At 42.2% G+C, this 18,022-nt stretch overlaps 1 protein-coding gene across 2 annotated transcripts in view; it reads left to right on the top strand.

Moving 5' to 3' along the window:
- Positions 1 to 16,089, top strand: part of nup58 (nucleoporin 58) — a 46,700-nt gene extending 30,611 nt beyond the window's left edge. The window contains exons 12-14 of one of the 2 annotated variants that reach the window (XM_061238141.1): positions 10,132 to 10,212; positions 12,294 to 12,392; positions 15,802 to 16,089. In XM_061238141.1, coding sequence (XP_061094125.1) covers positions 10,132 to 10,212; positions 12,294 to 12,392; positions 15,802 to 15,971 — 350 coding nt within the window. In that variant the 3' untranslated portion in view covers positions 15,972 to 16,089. The remainder of the gene's footprint in view (positions 1 to 10,131; positions 10,213 to 12,293; positions 12,393 to 15,801) is intronic. The other variant, XM_061238142.1, reaches the window with a different exon arrangement.
- Positions 16,090 to 18,022: the final 1,933 nt, after the last annotated feature.

Raw genomic sequence — 18,022 nt, 5'->3', positions numbered from 1 at the left:
GTGGCAGGGGAGCAAAGTGTTAATGTGACGTGCCAATTAGATGTGCCAATCAGAGCTGGTGGTGGTGGAAAGTCCCGCCCCTCTTTGCTGTGGTGATTGTGCACCATGGTTTAGTGCTCAGAGCTGTGGGAAGACTTTCCTCGTGTTTTAGACCTTCCTCTCCTTGGAAGGGTTGGAGGGTATTTTGCAATCAAGGTTTGAGGGATTTTGTGCCCAGGCTTCAGGTGAGTTTGTACTGTTTCTAAGGGATTGTCTTTCATTTTCTGAGTTGATTTGTGGAGGGAGTCATCACTGCAGTGATCAGGATTCATTCCACACCCTAAGGCCATTCGGTGTGTTAGATCTTCTGTTGGACGCCCCTGCTTGGGAGCCTTTGGTCCCATGCTAGTTCTGTCTTTTAGTGATATCGTCAGCTTCTGGACTCCACAACACTGTTAAAATCTGGTGTGTTCGTATGGTTGGCTTCACTGGCACTTGATAGTGATTTTAAATGCTGTAGTAGGAAAGCAGTGCTTTTTGAGGACTGCAAGTTTTTAATGTATATTTTCTAATGCACTGTACAAGCCCCTGTTCAAAGGAAGTCCAAATTAAAGCTCTGGAACTCTGGACCACTCATTAATTACGGGGTTCTATGTTCATATTCTGACCATTTAAAAAGATGTTTCATGAATTGAATTTATTGGTTTCGCTCTTTTGAACATTGTTTTGAGGACCTTGGTATAATGTTGTTTTTTCTTTTTTCTTTTTTTATATATGCTCAAAGTTTTCCCTGGAAAGATTTTATATTGTTAACTACTGAGTCATGAATTGTATTTACAAATCATTTATAATTGATATCAGGAAATGGTGTAGTTCATGACAGATTGATTAAATATTAAAAGTGTGTTTGCATTTTAGGCTTAAACTTTAAGACTTGAATAACCATTCCTTCACCAATAACAATGGTAAAATCACATTGTGATCTATTGGTGGAGGAGATACTTCATGTTGTTAATACAGTGATACTGGATACCAATGTTAAATGATCCCACATACCTATGTGCCAGAACATAGATGATGGCAAATATATATGTTGAGGACTGTTGCCTTGTGTACATGGAGGTGCTCATATATATTTATACGGACACACATTTGTGCATGTGGATGTTAGGGTTTGGAACGGAGAAGTGCGTCCCTGTATTTTGTTGGGTGTTGCTGTGAACACCTGTGTGTGTCTGTGTGTGTGTTGAAGGTTTGGGGGTGGTTTGATGTGAGCATCTGCCTTTTCTTTTGGACTTGTATGTACCTGTGCTTTGTTAGTTAATGATTGGAATGGACATGTACATGTCTGTATTATTGTATGCAGTTGAAAGAAAGTTATATTGCTGTGTATATGCTATTGTCTTTGATGCAGTTTTTTCAGAGGGACTGCACTTGACACTTGACTTGCTATCCTTCCAACCCCATCCTTTTGTCCCATTTTCTAACACTCTCATTCTCTCTCCTTTGCCGTTTGTCCTTCCTCTCATTTCCCTGAACATCTCTCTCACTTACCACTCTCCTCTGGACTTATTACCAGAGGGACATGGGTTCATTCCTTTGCTCTTGAACAGGATTATTTGTACACATTGCCTCGTTGCATAAGGAAATGCAGAACAAATTGGTTTCAGGATTTGAAAGTCCCATTGGCTAAATCCATCCACCAAGAGTGTTATATTAATGATGTCATCTCTGTCTCTCCTCTCTCCTACCATCCTTATGGATTTCATTTATTTTCATTGAGTTTCCGTTACTGGTATGACAATCAGCCAATTTTGACATTCAAATGTATGCATGCATATACAATGGGCTCCAAAATTATTGGCAACCTGAAATGGCTGCATATTATAAACACCACAGATAATAATCGGTTATTATCAAACATTTATAACAAACTTTACTTTGTTTTGATACATTTCCCATGTTACAATGTTTTTTATTAAGAAATCTATTAAGTAATCTAATTTATTTCTGAAAACCATAGGTGTCCAAATTATTGGCATCCCTAACAATTATTAATCAAAGTTAAAATTTACTTAATTTAGTTAATCTCAGTCTAAAGGAACTATGTTGTGTAATTCCATCACTTCCTATTTCACTATTTAAAAATAAAAATATGTATTTTATACTCCATAAAAGTTTAACAATTAGGCATGATGCATGCTTCTTACCTTTCTCAACTGTCAGCACAATAAAAGCCAAAGAACAAAAAAAAAACATAAACTGTTAAGCATACCACTTAGTACTCTAAAAAAATGCAAGTAAAACATATGGAATGGTTGCAAACTTGCCAGGAAGAGGACACAAGTGCACCTTGCCCCCACTGATGGTGAGGAAGATGGTGATGCAGGCCATGAAGAACCTAAGGATCGCCAAGATCCCCAAGAACAATAAAATTGGCACCTCCATACCAACAAACTCTTCTCCACAAGAAGACTGTCGTGTAGTTTTAAATACCAAAATAATCTCTATCCCGTTTTGCATGTTAGGTCTCCCGTGCCTCTCATGAGCTTTACCAAGAGCAGGAATCCCTCCAAGTGTGTTCTCTAACCTTACCACAATTTTAGGAAAAGTTATTATTATTTTTATGGCTCACATTTATCAAGGGTGCCAATAATTCTGGAGCCCACTTTATGCAAAGGTCATTTAGATCATTTAGATGTACAGTGGGGGAAATAAGTATTTGACACGTCAACATTTTTATTTATTGAACATATTTTCAATGCAGCTATTCACATGAAATTTAGACCAGGCATTAAGTCAGTAAAGCCATGAAGCTAGGAAATTGTGACATTCTAATTCTTAAAAAATTATATGTGAAATAAACTGCAAAACACTACTTAGAACATAGCACCTTTGGTATCAGACCACCCAATTCGGTATGCAAAAATATTGGAACAGAGTATTTTTCCGTTCAATCTCTTCTTCAGGAGGTGAAATGCATGCTCAATTGGGTTTAGGTCTGGTGATTGACTTGCCCTAATGAAGTCCTTTGTTGCATCAGCAGTGTGTTTAGGGCCATTTGGGCTGCCTGATGAAGTTCCTCCCAATTAGTTTGGACACATTTCTTTGTAAGTTGGCAGACAGAATGTTTTTGTAGACTTCTGAATTCATCCTGCTGAGTTGCATCATCAATAAAGATTTGTGAGCCCACTCCAGAAGCAGCCATTCAAGCCCAAGCCATGACACTTCCTCCACCATGCTTCCCAGATGAGCTCATATGTTTTGGATCATGAGCAGGTCCCTTCTTTCTCCACACTTTGGCCTTTCTGTGACTTTGGTAGATGTTAATCTTGTTCTCATTAGTCCATAAAACTTTGTTCCAGAACTTTTGTGGCTCATCTCTCTTCTTCTTTGCTAATTTTAATCTCACCTTAGAGAGTAGATTCTTCCTACTGATGAGTGGTTTGCATCTTGTGGTATAACCTCTACATTGCTGCTCTCCAAGCCATCTTCGACCGATTGTTTGAGTACCTTCAACCCTACCCTGTGGAGATTGTTTGTGAAGTCACTGACTGATGTTTTGGGTGGTTTTCTGCAGTTCTCACAATGTTCCTGTCATCAACTGCTGTTGTTTTCCTTGGTCGACCTGTTCGCTGTCTGTTGCTCAGTACACCAGCAGTTTCTTTTTCACGACATTCCAAGTTGTTGTACAAGCTATCCCCAATGCTTGTGCAATGGCTCTGATAGATTTCCCCTCTTTTCCAAGTTTCAAAATTGCTTGCATTTCTCCCAAAGACAGCTTTCTGGTCTTCATGTCTTTTCTAACACATGCAGTCTGCGCAGGCAAAACCCAAGGCTAAAACCAAGTGAACCATCAAGAACTATCTATTGTTTAACCAATCAATCTAACAGGACACAGGACACAACAAGAAACATCTCTGTCACATGTTCCAATACTTTTGCTCACCTAAACAATGGGTGGTCTGATACAAAAGGCAATATGTTCTAGTTGTCTGACACATCTAGATGGAAATACCCGGAAATAAAAGCTTAAATTCAGATCTCTCATCTCATGTACATCTTTTGACCTTAAACTCAATGATCTTTAGTGTGTCGCAAAAACAAAGGAATTGACCTTGCTCTTCCAATATTTTGGAGGGGACTGTTCATGGTTGGTACTTCTACTCTTTGAAGCCTGGTTACCTACCTCTTCTTGCATTCTAACCACCTGAATTGCGGTCTATAAAACTCTAAAAGCCTTATGTCAATATACATACATAGACCTTTAATATAAGGTAAAAACTTTTTTCTCGTTTCATTCCACTTTATTGCATAACTTTTTTTTAGGGATTGGAATGTTACAATTTCTTTAGCTGTGGTTTTTTTATTTTTTTATTTTTTATTATTTTTTTAAGTTGATATGTCTGGTGATTTCATGTGAATTGCTGTATTGGAAATATGTTTTTTTTTAAATAGATTTTTTCAGCTTTATTGGACAGTATACAGTATAGAGAGACAGGAAGAATGGGAGCGAGAGAGAGGGGAAGACATGCGACAAATGTCAGACCGTTGGATTCGAACCGCCGATGTCGCGGCTCGCAATGAGCATGCGGTCAGTGCTCTACAGGCTGCGCCACCGAGACACCCTTGGAAATATGTTTTAATAAAATTGTTTACAGTATATGTTTCCCCCACTGTATCTGTACACCGTTTTTGAATGTGCTTGCTGCAGGGTCCCCTTGGATGATTGTTTTTTTTGCTCGCCGTGACTTTCACTGGTCAATTGGGTGCCTGGAAGACTGCCTGTTAAGCTGCACATGAGGCGTCTTCGACTCATGTCTATGTGAGCCTGATGTGCTTTCTGCAGTGTGCTAAGAAGCCATGGCTGACATCACATGCTTCAGGGGGAGGCTGTGCTCTGTCAATTTGATAGCAGCGGTTGCGGCAGTGTGCATGATTTATCTTTTTTCCTTCTCCTGTTTCTCCTGCTTTCTCGCTTCTCTCTGTCATCCTGCCCCCCCGCCCCCTTTCCTGCACTCTCACCTACCCCTCCTTCCCTCTTTTTGTATGAACACTGTTCTCTGCCGGGTCCATGAGAAATCATGTCATGTCCCGGGATTGGTATTAAAAATAAATTAAATTAAATTAAATACCAGGAGATATCCATTGCCAACAATCTAAGAACCACATGAGGGAGAATAAGCATGGATCCCAGTGTGAGACTTTCTGGATTGTAACATAAAGAGCCTCTATATACCCTAGTTAAATTTAGATTGATTATTCTTCTATTTTGGAATATGGTGATTGATTGTTTGTTTTTTTTCCCCTCACCGATGCTTTTCCAATCCAACTAATTTGTGTGGCCTTTGTTATAATTTGTATAATTTGATATAATTGTGAATTATGGTTGTTGGCTGTTTTCGCACTTGAATATGCAATGAGCACCTGTTTCTCTGCCCACCTCTAGCTCAGATCCAAGTAGTGCTTTTTCCTGTTTTTCTAAGGTATTATGCTCAATATCACTGCACATTTCAATGTGAACTCAAATCTGGACATCTTTTCCAAATTTTTATTCTCAGCCCTTTCCCCTGGTATCTCTCATAGATGCCTGACTGCTGAAATGCAGTACTTTCACTGTATACTGTGTGATTTCTTTAATATCTGTACAGTCAACCCATTTGAAAGTTCACAAATTAGTTATTGATATGCCAATTGCATCTTTCGATGAAGGACTTCTATTTGACTGGTTACAGAGCATAATTTTGTTGGTTGTGCATTGATCCATTCTAGTGCGGTGAATGAACAGTGAGAATTGCATTAGATTAGTTTTTATTGATTGGATTAGCAGTCTTCTGTTCTGATCTCGTAAAACGTAGGGTCCGGCTCACTGTGCCTCTGTACATTGCGTCATTGAGGTTTTAGCCTTCTTTTCTTGTCACCATTTTGTGGTTCTCCTGATGGCGTTTCACGGGCAAATGGTTGCGGAAGACTTAAAGATACAATGGGTCATTTCGAACTCCTAGTGGTCAACAAGCAACAAAGCAGTTGCAGCAACAAACAACCTCAAACCACTACACTGCGTATCCTTCCCACAGTCTATGCATATAATGCATATTATAAAGTGTTATTATACAGTTCAGTGTTCTCGTGCACTTTTGGGAAGCTGACTGAGAAACGCAACAGAGCCTGCCATCTTTTCGTAGTGTTCTAGTAAGAATGTTTGCCAATGTTTATGAAATGTTGACTTTGGTGTGCTACACAACACTATTTATATTTTTAAGTTTTCACTTTAGCTAACCAACTATATTGTGAGCAAGCAAGTTATTTGGCTGCGTAACTAGCTGGCTATATAACTAAGATATGATAGTCTACCACAAACGACCACAACTGTAACAATTTGAGGGAAATAACGGTTTAGCTAAACACGCATGATTGAACACATAGAGCTAAAAGGAACGTGTAGCTGCCCAAATTGCACTCCAGACAAGCGATCACTGAAACTCTGTATACTATTGCTTATCTAGTTAGAAAACAATACCAGGGGGTGTCTCAGTGGCGCAGCCTGCAGAGCACTGACCGCATGCTCATTGTGAGCCGCGACGTCAACAGTTCGAATCCGACTGTCTGACATTTTGTCGCATGTCTTTCCCTCTCTCTCGCCCCCATTCTTCCTGTCTCTATATACTGTCCAATAAAGCTGAAAAAGGCCTAAAAAATATCTTTAAAAAAAAAGAAAACAATACCAGTTCGCTCTGTTACAACAAGCAAATTAGCTATTACTAGTTAGCTTTCTGAATTTACACCTGTGGCACAATGCTTGTGCAATCGCTACTATGTTCGTATTGCCTCAGGTGGATATTCATAAATTTGTCAAGCTAACTATAGCTAATTTGCTTGTTGCTATCGATAGCAAACTGGTATTGTTTTATAACTAGATATGTAGTCTCTGTTTGGATAATATGCAATAGTATACAGAGTTTCAGTGATCGCTTGTCTGGAGTGCAATTTAGGCAGTTATATGAACAAACAGAATAAGCCCCCACGACATTGGTTGTAGTAGTTAGAACCAATTTTTAACCAATGAGCTTGAATTTCTCTATAGCTGTTCAATGTTTTGGTGCAGAGTGACGGCCCGTCAACTGTATATTTTGAAACCCTGCTTTAAGGACAGGCGGAGGGTCAAGCCAGTCAGTGAGCCTTTTTCAATGACAGGAAGGGATTTACAATTGTCTTGTAACAATGTTTTAACGCAAAAATCTAACCTATTGTACCTTTAACAGAAAGATGGACTTAAATGACACAACGTCTGTAGTCTTATTTTATTTTATTTATTTTAAGGGCAAGAGCAGTTGTATTTGCTTATGAGTTTTCACGAGTCGGGTTGCTGTGAGTGGCAGCAGTGTACGATTCCCAGTGGAAAATCTTTTGCCAAAAACCGTGCTACTACAGTCTGATTCTCCAGAACATGGCGTGTTTGTTAAGCTGCTGCTATGGACTGGTCAGTCCAGCACTGGTCTGGTCCAGAATGCTACTGTTATCCATTGTATTATTGATGATTTCAATAATTCATGGATTCTGTTGACTCTTGTGCCTCTACCCATTTTGGCTTTGCAGTTCTTATAGAGCCCATACGAGTCAATGATCCTTAATCCCTTTTGTTTCTGTGATGCCTCTATAGTCCGGGTTGTGCTAGAGTGGTCTTTCTAGAACTTTTTGTGTCTAGAATTATGGCTGTTGTATTTGCTGTTGAATTCATTTTTACTTTGTGCATTGAAAAGGGGGCAACTTTTTGGGTCTCGGTGGTTCTATGTCAGTTTTCTAGCACAATCCTGACAGGAAGGTATATTTGCTTCAGCCCATTTGCCCAGAGTCGTGCCTTTTTTGGCAATGTAAAAATAAGATGCTAGCAGCCTTAATATGAAAATATTCATTTTTACCATTATTGAGTTTCTTAGTATTATAGCTGGAAGCCAGATATGGTCAGTGAAGTGTACTGGTTGAGACTGACTTGAACAGAACCATTGGCATCCGTGGGCAGTGGGCACTGTATCACTCCAGACTAGAATGTGCTTTGTGAGGACATGTTAAATTGTGTGGTCTTAAAATGTACTGCATCCACAGCTCAGAATGTCCCATTTAGAAGAGTTTACACAGGAATAATACGAAACGGTAGTTTTGCTCTAACATTTAACAGACCGTGTGTTTTTCTTTAGACGAGTGTGTGTTTTAAAGCACTGCTTGTTGGTGCATTAGCTATGGTGTGCCTTTAAATTGTAGATATAACCACAGTGTTGCATCATGGCTTCCACATAATCCAGAAACCTTGAACAAAATGAATGATGTAACCGTAGCAATTAGGAACCTTCTGATTGGTTGTCTCCAATTGTCTGTCATGTTTTATGTAAGTGAACTGCTTTTAAATTGACAATAAATCTATTGAAAAAAGCCCTTGTCTTGTTTCTTTTTGACTGATAAGTTATTTACTTCAAATTGGATGAGGGAGAAAAAGTAATTGGTGATGCAACTTGTTGCAAGTTGCACTTCTTAAATAAGACATCCAAACTCTTTATGCAGTAAATGTTTCAATCAAACAGCTAAAAGGAAACATGAGACTTGAGCCTTTTATGTCAATGTAATTCAGATAATATTTTAATATTTAATATTTAATATTTGAATTTCATGCCCTGAGAAAAATGAGTGGAAGCAATTAAGGTACATTCAGCCACGCATGATCTTAATAAATTGGCATATGCTGCACTGTAAGGAAGGGGGAAGATGACTAAGGTAAAATATGTCATGGTATACAGTACATGTATAACAGTATAGTAAGATGGCTTATGTTAAGAAACTGTGTGGTTTAAGGAACAGTACAGTGTGATAGAAAGTGCTAAGGAACAATATGGAAATATAGTGTTAAATTATGATACAATAAGAGTGTTAATGAACTGTACAGTAGGATAGCATGTGTTAAGGAACAGCACAGTTAGATAACGTGTTAAGGAACAGTACAGTGAGAGCATATGTTAAGGAGTGTGTTCAGGAACTGTGCGGTTAAATAACTTGTTAAGGAACCGTACAGAAGTGTGTTACACAATGAAACAGTAAGATGTGTGAAGGAACGGTATAGTAGGATAGCATGTGTCAAGGAACAGTACAGTGCGATAGTATGTATTAAAGAGCAATGCAGACATGTATGCTATATAACTATATAGTAAGGAATATTGTGGTAAATGAATGTTTTAAAGGACATTAGGACAACATTTTGTGTTAAGGAACAGTACAGAAAGATGGCGTGTTAAGGAACAGTGAAGTGTTAAGGAACAGTACAGAAATGCAATGTGTTAAATAACAGTGCATTACGTTTGCATAGTGAACAGAGGTGTACAGTCACATGTTAAGGATCAGTACAGTACGATGGTATTTGATGAGTAACAATGCAGTAAGATGGCATCTGTAAGAGTACATATTTTGAAAAGGGAAAGGTACAGTAAGAGCATAGGTTTATGAACAGTGCCGCAAGATAGTGTGCATTCAGAAGCACTATAGTTGGATGGCATCTATTAAGGAACAGTACAGCAAGATGGCATGTGTTAAGGAACTCTACAATAAACAATGCAGTGCAGTAAGATAGTGTGTCAGTGAACACTACACCTGGGTTTGTTTGGATTGGATCCATAAAATACTTGCTTTTCAGTAGTGTGAAGAGTGTGCAGCTTGGGGCAGGCCATCAAAGTTGTGACAACTGATCTTGCAGACAAATAGGTTTGATACACACACTGAGGTGACCCAGTGTTGCATCATGGGTAATCGTTCTTGCGGGGGATGGGACTGCATGTCATTTTCAGGTTTGCTGCTGAAAAGCCTTGTAATTTTAGCATTCTCAAACCGCAGTCATGTTGTGTTATGGAAAACACGTTCCCAAATCTCGCACTGTGTCTAATGTTGAAAGGGCAGCTTGCATTATGGGTAACATTGAAGACCAGCTGTTGTACTGTGGGTAACCCAAGGCAATGTGGACTGTGGGAAGCACTGAAGACTCAGCAATGCTTGCGTTTACCCTCCGTTGGACATGGTGGCACTAGTGAAGCTCCCCCCGCTCCTTCACAAGGTAGAGGCGTATAGTCAGTATGCCGGAGAGTAAGCTCCTTCTCTGCTCTCTCTCTGTCCCAGGACCGCAGCCGCCCCTGGGGGCGGGACTGGCTGCCCCTCTTGCCCTGGGCCTGGGTGCAGGTTTGGGGTCCGGCCTCGGAGGTACCAGTTTATTTTCACTCTTATCTCCTTACTCCCCGAACCCCACATCCCTCCCCCAGCCGATTTGCTGCAGAGAATAGAATCTTTTGTCTGACCTGAAACACTGGCAGCATTATGCAGATACCCCCACTCTGCACTGTGTAGGCCTGGACAGTGTGAGAGCTGTACACAGATCTGCTCTTGTGACTATTGCACTGTACATGGAGGTCTGCAGATCTGAATTAACGTACACCCGTGTCCTGACCTCTCGAATCGATCGAGACATGTATTTGTGCCTAGTTATTTATTATTTATAAGTCTCCATTTTGATTCAAATCGTGTTGACTGTGATGATTTCCCTAACTGCTGAATCATCCAGAGCACAAAAATGCCCAGGTCTTCCTGTATGAATGAACGGGGCGGGGGAAATCAACAAACGTGTTTTTGAAGTAGGGACCACGTCAGGGACTGGAGGGAAGGCAGAGTGGGGGATCTCGCTATTGCTTTGTTCTGGCCTCCATCCACCTCCCCCTTTCACCCAGACCCCCCCTCCCCATTCCACCCCTAAATCATTATCTGTACATACCTTACACTTCACACCTTAACACTGTGAAGGTCGGCAGCGCGGGTGAAAAACTGCTGTGACCGTTTCCAGTATCAGCAATCCCATTGGAACACGCAGACACACAGTGTTTTAATGTCCACTGATGATAAATGGTGCGGTTTCTACCAGCACCCTCCCCAGAGCAGTGAGGCATTTATTACTAGAGAACACAAGAGCGTAAACATGAACTCATGCATACGTGCAGAGCTTGTTGGATGGAGAAAGCCACCTCCACACACAAACCGTTGACACGGTATTACCTTGGTGCAGTGTGTGCGCGCGCGCACGCACTGAGCGTGTGATTGGAGCTGAGCCGGCATAAATGCTGCTCGCTGCTCAAAAACTTTTGTAATGTGCTCCTCTCCACATTGCCTATGCACTCTGCTGCAGTGTGGCTCCCACTCACTCGCTCACTGCTGCCGTTCGTATGCCGAGCAGGAGCGCATGTACGTGCCAGAGGCAGAGCTGTGCTAGAGGAGCTACGCTGCCAGAGCGGCGTTGAGCGAACGAGAGGACCGACGCATCCAGCTACTGCTCACCCACTCTGCGGAACATGTCTGCTCCATTCGCGTGCTCAGCTGCGGGGGCACTCGGAGCTGCGCGTATGCACGTGCATGCACGTAAGGTAGATGCAGTACCACAAATTTGCCTCCAGGTGGTGATGCACCGTTACACTGAGGAGAGGGAAATGGTCCCTACAGAGAAATAGCCTTTCATAAAAACTCAAGCTGGAGACACTCACTGCTCACTACTCCGCACTGTCGTACGCTCACATAAACCAGGGTGTCCAACTGAAGTCTTGGACAGTTACACTGTTTGCCGGTATTTGTGTACAAGCTTTGTGGATTCCTTCATTAAAATTAAGCAAATCGCTGGTGTAATGGACCAAAACACCAGCAGAAGCTGCAGTTTCTGACCCACGTTTTAAACTCTCACCCCGCACTTCCTGATTCATTCTGTACACAACACGTTCATAAGGCACCCTTACTAACATGTGACATGTCCATTTTCACCACATTCACATAAACACATCTCTAATCACATCCATACAAATATACTCGCACCCTGCCTGCTCAACTTGTTAAAATGTGCTCCACATGCTGTTTCATACATCTTTTTCTGAATCTTTTTTTTATTTTTTATAGTAATGGTTTCTACATGTACATGTTAATGGGTAGCACTGTATTTGCAGTTTGTATGTTAATATGTTCTGTAATGCTTAATGGTTAGTTACTGCAGTGTGTTTATGGTTAGTATAGTCTGTTTTTAGTGGTTTTTGTGGATGTCCCAATTACCACTGTCCAGTGTGTGATTTTTCTGTTTTTTTCCCCTGCATGTGTTTTAAGTATATTTTTGTTTTATCTGTAATTTGTGATGTTGTGGTTTGTGTAGTGGGTGTGCCCTGGTTGGTAAGCACTATGTGTATTCGTGTGCGTTAGTGGCTAGCGTGGCGTTGTGGTGATGTTGTGTTAATGTTTTTCTTCCTGTCTCCTAACAGCCTTCGGCAGCGGTCCTGGTTTTGTGGGGGTGACCGGGGGGGGCTCGTCTTTCGGCTTTGCCTCTTCCAGCAAACCGTCCGGAGGGAGCCTTAGCGCAGGTGTGTCCGCTTTGTCTTCCTCTGACATAATTTCCTGTCAAATCACAGTAGCTGCTGACCTGAAACATATCTAGAGTTGTTTGCCACCTGGAGCACTGCTGTACTATACTTCCCATCTTACCTGTCAACTGCACATGCATGCAAGTTAAACCAAAGGTTAAATGCAAAGTGTAAACATGCAGTATGTTCCAAAACATGTATGTTTAATACACATAAGCTTTTGTGTATATATTGAGTGTGAATTGTGTTGCTCTTTAACAGCGTGCAGGTACCTTTCATGTTTTTTTCGATCTCAAACTAATTCGATATTTGTATTGTGAATCACAGCACACTTGATCTCGGAATGTTTATCACGCATAGGCAACAGTTGCCTAGTAATGTTGTGATACTGCCTTAGCTATATTCTGGTTACAATATTTATCATTTTGGTTAGCTAGGCAATATTTGTCAACATTTGTTGAAAAACCTCATGGAGATCTAGTGTCTTCTCCTCATCCTTCGCCTTCTCCTCTTTTGAATTTCATGCGGTTTCTGTTACTTTGCCATGCAAACTTTTATTATTGTTGTTTATCGCCCCCCGGGTCCTCTGGGGAGCTTCTTGGATGAGATGGACATTCTCCTTAGCTCCTCACCTGTCAATGACACCCCCCTGATCCTCCTGGGTGACTTCAACCTCAACTCAGAGTCCACCCAGTCTACCTTTCTCTCCCTCCTTTCTTCTTTTGACCTTACCCTCACACTTTCCCCTCCCACCCACAAAGCAGGCAACCTTCTTGACCTCATCTTCACAAGGAGCTGCACAACAACCAACCTCTCTCTAACAACACTCCATATATCTGACCACTCCTTCATCTCTTTTTCTCTTCCACTCTCCTCTAACACCCATCCATCTCTCCCACCATCCACTGTCACCTGTCGGCGGAACCTACGCCACCTGTCTTCCTCCACCCTCTCATCTACAATCCTCTCCTCCCTACCATCCGTGGAGTCTTTCTCTCGACTGTCTCCCGATGATGCTGCTACAACTCTCATGTCCTCCCTCTCATCTTCCTTTGACTCTCTGTGTCCCCTCACCACCAAACTAGCTTGGGCCTCCCCCCCCCAGTCCTTGGCTTTCTGATGCTCTACGAGCTGTCCGAACCGAACTGCGGGCAGCGGAGAGAAAATGGAAAAGGTCCTGTCTCCCCAGTGATATGGCTTCCTTCCATGCCCTCTTATCATCTTTCCATTCCTCTGTCTCTCTAGCTAAATCTTCCTTCTTTCACTCGAAAATTAACGCGGCCGCCTCCAATCCCCACAAACTGTTTTCAACCTTCTCCTCTCTTCTGGCCCCCCCTCCCCCCCACCCCCCTCATCACTCACACCTGATGACTTTGTCTCCTTCTTTGAAAAGAAGGTTGATGCCATTCCCAATTCCTTCTCACAACCCTCTCCCCCTGCTGACCCTCCTACCTTTCCCAACTCCCTAGCCTCCTTTTCTCCCCTCTCTGACGCCGACACATTGAAACTCCTTACATCCCAACCATGACCACCTGTCCTCTTCTCGCTATACACCATGTCTCTTGGTTCTTGGTTTCTCTTCCCATGTCTTTTCTTATCACTCTTACACTGATGACACCCAACTCTTTATTTCCTTCCCCCCCAACACCCAAGTCACCACACAGATCTCTGCCTGCTTGGCTGACATCTCTGCGTGGATGACTTCCCACCACCTGAAGCTCAACCTTGCCAAAACGGAGCTTCTCTACATCCCTGCTAAGTCCACTCCGTCAATCGACCTCTCACTGACTGTTGAGAACTAGTAGTTTCCTCCTCCCGTACGGCAAAGAATATTGGGGTGACTCTTGATAACTGCCTCACCCTGGCTCCACAAGTATCCTCCACTGCCAGAACCTGCAGGTTCTTTCTGTATAATATACGCCGTATCCGTCATCTCCTGATGGAGAAAGCCACCCAGCTCGTAGTCCAGGCGCTCGTCATTTCCCGCCTGGATTACTGCAACTCCCTCCTAGCCGGTCTCCCAGCGTGTGCCATCAAGCCCCTCCAGCTGGTCCAGAATGCTGCAGCCCGCCTGATCACCAGTCAGCCCAGGTCGGCTCATGTTACCCCACTTCTCATTGGCCTCCACTGGCTTCCTATTGCCGCACACATCCGATTCAAGGCCCTAGTGTTGGCATTTCAGGCTGCTAAGGGGACTGCCCCACATTACATACAATCCTTGATCACTCCCTACTCCCCAGCTAGACCACTCCGGTCTGCCAGCTCTGGTCGCCTTATGGTTCCCTCTCTACGTGCACCTGGCGGTTGAGCTGCACGTTCACGGCTGTTTTCCGTTCTGGTTCCTTAGTGGTGGAATGACTTGCCTACCACTGTCAGGACAGCAGAATCCCTCCCCCTATTTTGACGCAGACTCAAAACCCACCTTTTCAAACTCTACCTCCCTCCTGATTTCCCCCGCCCCTCATTTCTGATATCCCTATCCTTGTCTAACCCCCCCCCCCCAAAAAAACCCAAAAAACTTCAATATAAAAATTGCACTTATGATGACGACTACACATTCCATGTGTAGTTCTGGATGTGATGCTTTGACTTGTGGTAGAACCTATGCACTTGTAAATCGCTTTGGATTAAAAGTGTCTGCCAAATGGCAAAAATGTAAATGTAGAGGGTGGAGAGCACTGCTCTATCTTACCTGACTACTATGATGTACTACTATTGTCAGGTTGTAAGCGGCAATCTGTTGCTAACAGTGAAGCTTGCTACACTTTATATGCATTTTATTATAAATATTTCATATCTCAATCTTCTGCTAGCGAGTTGCAGAAAATCTAAATGGTAAATCATGTTTGATGCCTGTTGATGCATGTTTGTACTAGAGCCCCACCTAAACAAGAATTTCTTGAGATGTAGAAATGGACTTGAGTATTAGCAAAGCACATCCTGTAAATTGAACAGACCTTTTCACTTCAGTCTCAATCTTATCAGGCTCATATTACTAATTGGTTATTAGCCTGGCAAGTGAGGTTTTGTGCTTTTTCAAGCTTTTCATATCATCCTGAAGCTTTCAATTTGTGTTCCATACTTATCCAAGTAATTTTGATAGAAGTATGCATATTTTAGGGTCTAACTACTTTTTTTCCCCTGAGCTGTTTGTAAACCTATTTCCCACGACATGACATACAGTATGTTTTTGCATGATTATTTGATGAGGTTGCTAAATCTTAACACAGTGAGCTGACCACAGCAGACGTGGCGGGGGAATTGGGCTCTGGGTTTGGGACTTTTCAAGATACTAGATACTAAAACCAGGAAGGGAACACGGATGCATGTGGGCCTTTAAATAATTCTCATTTTACCTTCATGGCCTCTCCTTCCTGCCCTCCCTCTCTGTGGCCTTTTCTATCTCCAGGTTTTGGCACATCCAGCACCTCTGGCTTTAATTTCAGCAATCCTGGGATCAATGCATCGGCGGGACTCACGTTTGGCGTCTCAAATGCGCCAGCAGCCGGATTCGGTGCCAGCCCACCACTGCTGCAGCTTAAGAAGCCCCCGGCCGGCAACAAAAGAGGCAAAAGATGAGCGAGCTGAGCCAAGGATGGAGCATGCGGGGAAAGAGGTGGAGCAGGCTGGGCAAGAGGTGGAGCAGACTGGCAAAGGGAATTGGACAGGAAGGGTGGGGAGATTTATTTTTGTATTTTGTTGGGGTGGGTGGGGGGTGGGTTGAGGCTGTGGTGTAGAAATTAATGAGCACATTGAGGTCTTTTGTGTTGAGTCTGTGGTTTTTATCCTTCTGTTTTGTGTTGTCCTTTGTTTTATATCGTTTTTATTCTGTACTGTTTTTTTTGGGCAGAGTAGAACAAGGAAGAGAGCAGAGTGGAAAAAGAGGGAGAGGGGCTCAAGGGTCAATGGTCAGTGGTCAACATTGGCTGTGGTTAATGGGTAACTTACCCTGCTTTGGCTGACTTGGAGGTGAAGGCCTTTTCATTCACATAGAATGTAGATGAGGGCAGCTCAGCCCTATTGTACTTAATCAGGACTGAATTGAGCTCCTTGATTGGTTGATTTAATATCATACAGATGATGCCTCTAAGCAGCTGAAGGCTGAGCTGATCATGAAGTGTACACACACGTACGTCTGCATGTATGCGCATAGGTGTGTTCTATGCATGTGCGAGTGCGGCCACACTTTCCACTGTAATATCCCGCGAGGTGTGATATTGCATGAGGTTCAACTGTAATATTGCGTTGAGACTTGGCTTTTGTTTAGTCATCTCTCAGTCACAGTGTCTTAGCTTACTGACCTGCCCAGCTCAAAAGAGCAAACTTCCTGGCTATACGCAAGCTTACTGAGGAAGCTTCCTTTTTTTTTTTTTTTTTTTCTTCCTTTTTTTCCCCCAAATTGTCAATTGCGCTTTTGTTACCAAATAGTGAAGGGATTTTTTTCTATACTTGTACCAGAATTTATGTGGAAATGTGTATTTTCTGACTTGAAAGAGCAAAGCAAATTTAATAATAAAAAATAATCAAAGTTGAAACCGTCTTCCTGTGTATGATTTGTCTGCTGCTGGTACCTTCATTGAATAAGAGTTGCTGTTGTGTAGTGCAGGAGGGAAGTCCTAGCTCTCTCTATCCCCAGTGCTTGCCACAGTCAGCACTGGTATGGTCAGTTTGTTTTAGAGTAATTGGATTGTCACTGTACCACGGGTAATGCTTTACCTGGATGCACCACCCACTAGCAGAGTACACAATCACTCTCACTGGGAGCATGGAACAAGAAAGGCAGCCATTTTTACCATGTTTGGGTGGTGGCACAGCCATTGAAAGAACTGAGCATTAACTGAAAAACTCAAACCCTCCTGTGGAAACTGTCTCTGTGGAACACTGTGGTATGTGCACCAGAGTGGCAAAATTCATCTCGCTCTACTGAGCTGACTAACACAGTGGAATCCTGGATCTTTGTGACTGAACTGGGATTTCTGCCCTATTTTCTCATTGAATTTCAGATCTTTGAACGGATAGTGGCACATTAAAAAAGCACTTCTAGGATTGAACAAGTCTGTATAGTGCAGGGAATCAGGAACAGGTTGGGACTTTATAAATTAGTCTTGTTCTGCAAAAACTGAATATAAATACAGAGCTGTAGCATGTTGTCAAAGATCTGTACTGATGCACCTTGATGGCTGACTGATACAGGCTGAATTTTCTTTTGAGACTTTCAGCAAATTCCAACATTTCACATAAAACATAGTTTAAAAAAAAAATGAATTTCCTTAGTTTTTACACCGGGAGGTTAAATTAAAAACCCTTTACATTAAATAGTCTATTCGGCCTAACTAGAGCTAAAGAAAGTATAGTCTTGCAAGCCCTTCCTCCCTATTTCTTACACGTTAATGCCATCTACTGACAATTATTATTTACCGTTCAGAAATCATATTGAGTTCTCAACCAAAGGTTTTTTTTATAGCTAGCATGCATAACTATGCAAGGTTTTAGTGTAGTTAGCATCATTCTTTTCCATTTCAACGACAATTGTGTCCTTTGAAATGCATTTCTTCAGTCTTAAGGAGACGCCAACTGACTGTTAGCAGTATTTGCATATTAGGTAACATCTTGCTAGCAAGATTGCATGT

Source organism: Conger conger, chromosome 4, assembly GCF_963514075.1.
Source record: "Conger conger chromosome 4, fConCon1.1, whole genome shotgun sequence".
In the NCBI taxonomy this organism is placed as follows: domain Eukaryota; kingdom Metazoa; phylum Chordata; class Actinopteri; order Anguilliformes; family Congridae; genus Conger; species Conger conger.
The sequence above is the reverse complement of the archived record's forward strand: the minus strand, read 5'-3'. Positions and strand labels throughout refer to the sequence as shown.